General features: G+C 56.1%; 1 protein-coding gene across 1 annotated transcript in view; it reads right to left on the bottom strand.

Annotated features, from left to right (window-relative positions):
* Window positions 1-2,455: 2,455 nt before the first annotated feature.
* LAMC3 (laminin subunit gamma 3) overlaps window positions 2,456-8,587 on the bottom strand; it is a 54,211-nt gene continuing 48,079 nt past the window's right edge. Inside the window, exons 27-30 of the mRNA XM_015594125.2 lie at window positions 7,370-7,569; window positions 6,747-6,893; window positions 6,497-6,596; window positions 2,456-4,078 (exon numbers count right to left, since the gene is read on the bottom strand). Of these exons, the coding sequence (XP_015449611.1) occupies window positions 3,828-4,078; window positions 6,497-6,596; window positions 6,747-6,893; window positions 7,370-7,569 (698 nt within the window). The 3' untranslated portion in view covers window positions 2,456-3,827. The remainder of the gene's footprint in view (window positions 4,079-6,496; window positions 6,597-6,746; window positions 6,894-7,369; window positions 7,570-8,587) is intronic.

The following is an 8,587-nucleotide window of genomic DNA, read 5'->3' as shown; positions in this document are numbered from 1 at the left end:
GACGCAGAGCCCGCCGCCGGCCCCTCTGCTGGAGGACGCGGAAAATGCACGGCGTGGGGGCCGCCTGTGGGCACCCCGCGTCCGCTCCTCCCGGGACCTCGACAAGTCCCTTTCCCGCTCCCAGCCGCCGTTTCCCCGTAAATAAAACCTGGACGATCTTACTACGCACTCTTGGCGCGGTTGCAAAGAGCGAATGCATGTGGCAGCGAGCGGCAGGAGTAAGCGCATCACCAACCCGGGCCATTGGGTTGCACTTTTAGAAGGGGTGGGGGGGGGGGCACGTTCCCAGGCTTCTTTTTTAATTCTTGAAGGAAAAACATAGAAACTGCGTGAGAAAATGCGTGATGACAAAGTTTCACTGGACATCGGGGACACTTTCAGGGGTACGTTCCCAGGCTTCTTTTTTAATTCTTGAAGGAAAAATATAGAAACGTTTAGTTTTTGTTGAGAAAATGCGTAATGACAAAGTTTCACTGGACATCGGGGACACTTTGAAGGAGAAAGAGTTAGTGTTTTGTTAATGAAACCTGTTTCTTGAGCACTCACTTTGCACCAGGCACTGTTCCAGGTCAGCACCAGGATACATTTGCTAAGTCATTTAATTCTCAAAACCCTGAAATGGGACTCGGCACTCCCACTTTACACAAGAGCAGTCAGGGACTGGAAGCCCGGAGGTCAAGTCCACCGGGATGATACAGCGAGCTTCTAACTCCGGAGAGGGGCACTCAGGACACAGGAACACAGGACTTGTAATGGGGTGATTGGGAAGTCTCTGTCTAAATCAGGACGTTTCTGAGAGTAAAAGGTGGCACCCCTAATCATTATGTTGGGGTCATGGGCACAGACAGGGACTGCCCTGGGCAAATGGCACACTTGGTCACTAGAAATGCTCCTCCTTCCCCGCAGAGCTTGTCCCTGGGGATTGGATCCAGGAATACTCCTTCCTCGTTCACCCGTGGGGTTTGCATTTGGCCGAGCTGTGTGACCTTGAGCAAGGCACTTGACCTGTCTGAGCCTCAGTCTCCTGATCCATAGAATGGTTGAAACGAGCACCTCTAACCAAGCAGGGGCTGGTGTAACTTATTATTTGCAGGGGATTTAAGCGGGTAGTAAAAGCTTGGAGGGAAGAAGGGCTTAAGAGTTATAACCCTTGGTTGATGGGAGCCCTTCCACCCGGAGGCCAGAGACCAGAGCCAACTTAGAGCCCTCATAGAGAGCTGACTTAGAGTACAGCACTCATAACACACGACCCGGCTCGGCCTCAGATGGCCTATTGCCCCGGCCAGTAGGCTGGTTGGCCCTCCTCCCCTCAGCCATTCTGCAAGGCAGGGGCCACCCCACCTCCCACCGCTCAGCTGCTGGGCTACATTGCTAGCCAGATGTTCAACAGCTGCCACATTCCACCCATTGCAGCCCCACCTCTGGGGCCGGAGTGGCTCTCCTCACAGGCATGAGTCACGAGACGTCAGCCCCGAGGTACGTCACTGAGGAATGGAGAGGAGGCCTGTTCTCTACCCGCAGGGGACACTAGGACTGGGCTTGAGCAGAAAAAGCCATCATTGCCAAGAGCAGCCATCAGAACAGCTGTGTGCCTGTGTCAGCAGAGGAGCCGGTGTGGGGCAAGGGGGTCCTGGGGGCATCGGATCCTGTCCCGGAGGTCTTCAAAGCACCCCCAGCTCCTCGGCACCACCTAACACCAGACACCAGTCATCAAACGCACTGTAGAGCAACGGCCTCCTGTTCCAGCTTCTCTCCGAGATCTACCAAGTCACTCTCCGTGTCCACTCCCCACCCCCCAATCCCTCTATGCCCCGGTTTTCCGGTTCTCTGTGGAAGGGCACACCTCTTCTCTGAACACTCGCCCCCAGCAGGTTTTGGGGAGCACAGCCCAGCTCTTATTACATGGTCTGAGATGCAGAGACCCTCATTCTGAATAGGAGTGGGGAGGACCTGGCCTGAGCTGGGTCAGCCTTTCCTGGGAAAGTAGAATCAGGACAGTTTCCAGCTTGTTTCTGCCAAGGATTTGACCCGATGACGTGCACACTTGGGGGCCATGGTGTTGGGAGCAGTGGGGGCATCCTCTTCCATCAAGGGCAGGAAAAGCAGAGAGCGAGCGGCTCTGCAGAGAGAAAAGACTGGAGCAAACAAGGCGAGAGCAGGGCCGGGGAAGGGAGAGGCGGCTCCTGGCCCCAGGCTGTCCTCAGGCTTGGCAGCCCCTCCCACGCCCTCTGGACTCAAACTCTTCTGCTTAAAACGGCTCAGGATCGGTTCAAGCCTTGTGTCTAAGAGCCCTGACTGGATGCTCCGCAATCCTGCCTATGCGACCTGCATTCCTGGGGTGACCCGTGCTGGCCAAGCCCCCACCGTTCTGCTCGAAATGTTCCCCTCTGTCTCCCCACCCTCTGGGGCCTGACCCAAAACTCTCTTCCTCATTCTCAATTCTGTCCCTCCCTGAACCTGTCCTGCTAACCACTAGGTTCTAAGTTCATTTCCTGCCTCAGTGTCTTCAGACTGAACCAGAGGTCAGCTGAGGGCCTCTCTGGACCCCACCCTTCAAACTGCCCAGTCCCTAGACTTTGCCTGATAAGCCCCCTGGAGCAGGTGCCTGTGGTCGCAGGAGCCCAGCAAAATCCCTCCCGCAGGAAGGTCCTGGCCGAGCCAGTGGGCTCAGCTTTTGTCACCTTCCTGCTACTGCGTGTGGGCTAAGATGGATCATCACATGTTCTTCCACCCACTCCCTGGGCACTGAGTGTCACACAGTCGGGGTGTGCCATGTGTGTAGCCATAACCAGGGCCTCCGCTGCCAACCAGCATGGGAGAACAGAAGGTACACCGCCCGGCTAGTAAAGAGGCCCTTTATTTCCACATTAAACAGAATCGGTCTCTGCTGCTGCTTGTCCCCCCTCTGGGGGCAGGAAGAGCTGTGGGAGGGCCTGGGCCCCTTGAGGCACCCATCCGCCCAGTGCCAAGGCCCTGCTGTCTGTGGGAAGAGGGCCCGGGAAGAGGGAGGAGTGCCAGGAGGAAATGCCAGGGAATCCTAGGCAGAGGCCAGCAGGGGGGCCTGGCCACTGGGGGATTCTCCAGCAGGACACACCGGAAAGGCAGCCAGGCTTCCACACCCAGCAGAGGCCTCCCTCATAGCAGGGTGGGGCACAGAGCCACAGGGCTCATTCAGGAAGTGTCAATCAGTCCAAGGCCATCTGGGGTCATGGGGTCACAAAGGGGAGCTCCCTGCCACTCCAGCTCTTTGGACGGGCCACAGGCTAAAAAGGTCCTGAGAACGAAGTCTTCCATGAAGCCAGTGATCTCTCCGCAGGGCTGGGTCGTGGTGCTGGTTGAAACCACCCTGAATCTCTGGGGATGCGCCCGCAGCCTCCCAGGTACCGACCTGCCCGGGACTCTGCTTTCAGGAGAGAGGGAGCGTGTTGTGCCACAGGGTGTTTAACATAACCCCCCAGCACCCAGAGGGTGTGCAGCACACATCCAGTGCTGGACGAGCATTTGTGGATTGACTAATGCATGTATGTGCACAGATGGACCTGAGCACATGCGTGCACCACACACACAAGCATGAGTACAGGTGCATGTATATAAGTGTCAGTGACACTGTGGTGTGCGTGTTGACGCATGCCCGGGGCGGCAGTGTACACGGTGGCTGCCTGGGTGACCCACGAATGACGCACATTCGATCCTGCTGGGTGGAGGGGTACAGGCACGGCCTTGGAAGGGTGTGTGAGTGTCCGCTCAGGGGAGGGATGCAGCGCAGGCTCTGGGCGCACCCATGGGCGTATGCCCTGAGCTGGGGGCTCAGCGGGGTCCAGTGGCCCTCACTGCCAGCTGGCACAGCTCTTGGGCAGACTCTGCAGAATGGCCTCCAAGTTCTGCTTGTCGGCGCGGATCTCGGCAAGGTCACTCTCAAAGGTCTGGATCTGCAGCTCCTGCTGCTCAGACTCCTGCTCCAGCAGCCTCAGTTTCCCCTGCAGGGCCCCGGGCGGGCCCAGCCGGAGCCTCAGGCGCTCCAGTGTCCTCTGGGTCTCATTCAGAGCCTGGGCTGGGGCTCGATGGGTGTCCAGGGACCCTGCAGAGGGACAGAGAGCCTCAGCGTGGGCCAGCTCCCTGCGGGCCCCAGGATCCTGTTCGGCCCCACCCCACAGGCCTTCCACAGCACAAACCGTCCAGGATCCCAACTGCCCACAATCCACCAGGAAACCAAGGGACCGAGAGGGAAGTGCGGTGAGGTGGATGAGGGCCTGGTCGGGGCATCCCGCCGAGTTCACAGGCAGGTCCTGGAACTTCCCCCGGGGTGGCACTGGGCAACTGTTAATTTCTGTTGTTGCTATTACTACTATTTGTTAAAAAGAGTCAGGCTTGGTTGAGTCCTGAGCCCATTTCCTCATCTATAAAGCAGTGGTGTGTGCAAGGTCCCCATGCCTGCTGGCTCCAAAATGCTGCGTTGGTTCACCAAGAGCACACCTGTACAGAGACCACCTGTGATGGATGTGGGAGGATGAGCGGCTGGAAACAGGGTCCCTGGCTCTAGACTGATGGCCGAGGAGACAGCTGGGGCAGAAAGGACGGCAGGCCTGGCAAGTGGGCAGCGGGGGTCTGGCCCTGGCCTTGCACAGATTGATTCTATTTCTTGGGGTTAAGGACTTTGGGGAGGCTCCTCAAGTGCAAAACAAGGGGGTGGGGCCAGCTGCTCACATTTGAACTGTGTAGTGGTGATGGTGGCATGGAATCCACAGGCTGCCTCCCCCGCCTGCTACTTGTCAGTAAGGGTGACATTCAACAGAAAGACAGGGCTCAGCCAGGTGAGCATGGCGGGCAAGAGGAAGTTAAGTCCTAAATAGTCTCCAATCCCACAGGATCCTACCTGAATTTCCTGGGCAAAGAAGGCTGGGCTGGACGACAGGAAGCAGAGCCAGGGGCGGGGAAGAGGCACAGGGCGGGGAGGGGTGAGCTCTGTTGCCTGGGCAGGTCCTGCTCCCAGCAAAGACCTGGAGAGGCCCCACTGTCCACAGTAAAGTCCTAACAGCCTCACCTTTGAGGAGATTCAGAATTGGCTTATAGCCTCCAGTCTCTCTGCCTGTCTGGGGCAGGGGCAGCGTCCAGGTGTGTGCTGTTCACTCCTGCCTCCCCGGGTCAAGCACCATGACAGCATGAATGGGTAAATGACAATGACAGCAACAGCCGGAGCAGAGTGTCTGTTCCCTGCCGGGCGCTCTGCCCAGTGCTCCAACTCCTTGGCATCGGGTGTGGAGTAGTGGCTGTGAGTGACACTCGTGCGAACCACGGTCTCCCCGCCGACTGGCTGTGGGACCCCGGCCATGTCATTTAAACTCTCTGTGCCTCAGTTTCAAGAGAATAAGTGTCCTTGCCTCAGGTGAGACTGGGAATTCTGTAAGACCACGTGTGTGAGCAGCATAGCGTGGGCCTGGCCTCCAGTCAAAACACAGGCCTGGGATCCTCTCCCTTCTTATCGATAATGGTAATTGAAAATGCACGCTGTTACATGATGCACCGCGAAGACGTCACATTAAGTGAAATCAGCCAGCCACAAATACTGTAAGATTCCTCTTGTGTGAGGTGCCCAGAGAAGTCAAACTCAGAAGCAGCAGAGCGGTGGGGGCCAGGGGGTGGGGGGAGGGCGATGGGGAGTTAGTGTTGAATGGAGACAGAGTGTCAATTTGGGAAGAAGAAAAAGTTCTGGAGACGGATGGTGGGCATGGTCCCACAGCAGCGTAAATATACTTAACCCACTGAACTATACATTTAAAAATGGTAAGATGGCAAATTTTATGTTATGTATATTTCGCCACAATTGAAAAAAATGCATGCTGTTCATTCCAGCCCAGCTGCTCTGATACTGTCCCCCTGCAGCCCCTCCCCGACCCCGAGGCCTCCATGTCTTGGTGGGTGCCGTCCGCTTCATCGGAAATGTCGCCTTGCTATAAGGCTCATCTCAAATTCTACCTCCTCCCTAGGCGCTGCTACTTCCTGTCACACAGCGCGGCAAGCACTTTCCAAGTTAACGCACTGTTACCCCCATTTCACAGATGGGGGAACTGAGGCTCAGAGAAATAGAGCGCTTCTCCCCGAGTCTCACAGCCAAGGAAAGGAGAAGGCCAGCCTCAGACCCTGGTCTGTCTGATTCCAAGCCAGCACCTGCTCCTTGGTGCCACACGTGCTCTGTGACATTCTCTCTCCTTCTCTGAAACCCTCGGAGAGGGCTGCCCCACTCCCCTGGTGAGTTTTCCGTGTACCCTCCCCCACAGACTAGCGTCCCCTCGAGGCACAGACTGAACTCTGAACTCGCTTCTGGGTACTCTGCCTCCTGTGGGGCCTGGGGCAATTACAAATGACCAGGAGGCTGGGGACGGGGGAAGCCATGGTGATGAAGGGGAGCAGGAAATCTTCCCCAGGACCGGGCCCCAGAGGAAGAACCTGGAGAAAGGGGACTCTGGGGGATCAGGGCCCAGCCTCGGGGTCTCCTCACCCAGCCTGGCGAGCAGCTCTGACAAGGCCTTGACATCCTTCTCCAGGGAGGCACGCGATTCCTGGATCTGCCGCTCCATCTCGCTCAGCCTGGCACCCACCTTTGGGGGGTCGAGGCGGGGTGGGAGGAGGTAGGAGGAGGAAGAAGGGAGGAAGGAGGAGGAGGGAGGAGGAGGGAGGAAGAGCTGGATGGAGCAGTTCCCCACTGGCCCCAGTCCAGGAGGAAATGGTGAAGGCCCTGGCACACGCACCTGCTCAGCTTCCTCCAGCTCCCGCCTGCGAGCTCCTGAGGCTAGCACCTGCCTGGAGGCCTGTCTGAGAGTCGCCTGTGTCTGGCTGGAGAGCCGGCTGGCGTGACGGTGCTCCCGCTTCCCCTCCCTCAGCAGGGCCTTGGCGAGCTGTGGGCGGGCGGCAGAGCAGGGGAGAGAGGGTGAACAGAGGATGTCCTCTCGAGATAAAGCGTTCTGTGGCAATCACGCCAACAGATGCGACAGAGCCAGCGAGAGCTGGGGAGACACACACCTGTTAGAATTTGGCCCCAATAAGACAAAACAAAACAAAACAAAACAAAACCAGCCTAGAGGTTTAGGGAGTAAGGCCAAACAGACCTAAGTGTGACTCCTGGTTATGTGATTTAAGTTACTGAATCAGCTGGGCCCCTAGGACAGCAATGACATCTATTTCTTGAAGCATCGACAGGGTCACCCACGTGAAGCTCCAGGGCTCAGAGCCCGGGACCCGCCACACACCAGTAGGTGTGGAGTAGTCACTTTGCATCCAGGGGGGTGGGTCTGCAGGGCCAGCTCTCACATGACAGTTCTCCCACAGGCCCAGAAGGCAGGAACGTCCCTGTCGTCCCATCTGTGTCTCTGACCTTGGCACCGTCCTTGGCCAACAGCTCGGCTTCCTTGGCCTTCTTCACGGCGCTGGAGGAGACGGATGCCGCATTTCCCAGCATCCTCTCCGCCTGCTTGGTCTTCTTTTTCGAGTCCTCGAGGAGCCTGCCCCGGACGGTGCCTGCCTTCCTCCTCAGCGCAGCCCGGTCCTTGGGCCGAGGAAACTGCAGCTTCATTCCTGCGAACCCAGCCCAGGCTGTGTGAGGAGGGCCTGGCTCATGGCTCGAGAGCCTGCCAGATACCTGGCCAGCCCCAGACCCTCAGACAACATGAGTGCCGGTTCGAGATGCATGAGCTCTGTTTGTAACCTGCTCAGGCTTATCCGAGGGGGACAAGTGAGACATACTGCCCACTGAATTTAAAGATTCATATCATATTAGGATGCTCATTAAAGTCACAAAACTATACAGTAGTCAATGCCTGGACCAGTGGTAGGGATGGGAAACCACTGCACACTACATAGCAAAATTCGTTTAGCTCTTTGTTTTTATGTGCTACCTGTTTCTAGAGAAGCTTTGAGGCACTTTATAGTGATAGATAAATCAACAGCTGGACCATTAAAATGAAAAACCAAGAGCCACTTACAACTGGGGGATGAGAAAGGGAAGAGAAGTGTCAGAAAATTAGGGTAGTAACATCACAGGTACTAAATGCCCTATTTACCTCTGAGCTTCCTAGCAGCCAAGACAGAAAGGGAAATACAATTCACATAGGTTGTATATCTAATAAGAAGTAGTTTCCTTCTGGAAAGAAGACCTTTTCCTTTCAGATAAAATTGTAATGGAAATTTATCTTAAAGAATACTGATTATAGCAGAGTCAAGTTTTAAAAAGAATCGAGCCTCCTAATGTTTACGGGCACAACACGACATAATTGCTCTATGAACATAAGCCAGAAATGAGGTCTACTTTGCTTCTTGCGCACAAACTTGGCATTTCTTAAAGTGCACGCTGTGGCGTCCTGATTCCATAGGGTGTCGATAATTGTCAGGGAGAAGTGTCAGTTAAGTTGAAATAAAGTGAACAAGGGTTCTTCACTGCAGGATTTCTCTGGGCCTCAGAGGGTGCTATGAGCACACAGCATTCCCTAAACTTATCTGCACACAAACTCTCTCCTGGCAGAGCAGGCTGCAGGCTAGGGCGCCCCCTGGGGAAGGCTGCTCCCCATTTCGTTCAGCGGATTTTCCTTTCATCGGG

This window comes from Pteropus alecto, unplaced genomic scaffold (genome assembly GCF_000325575.1).
Source record: "Pteropus alecto unplaced genomic scaffold, ASM32557v1 scaffold67, whole genome shotgun sequence".
Taxonomy (NCBI): domain Eukaryota; kingdom Metazoa; phylum Chordata; class Mammalia; order Chiroptera; family Pteropodidae; genus Pteropus; species Pteropus alecto.
The sequence above is the reverse complement of the archived record's forward strand: the minus strand, read 5'-3'. Positions and strand labels throughout refer to the sequence as shown.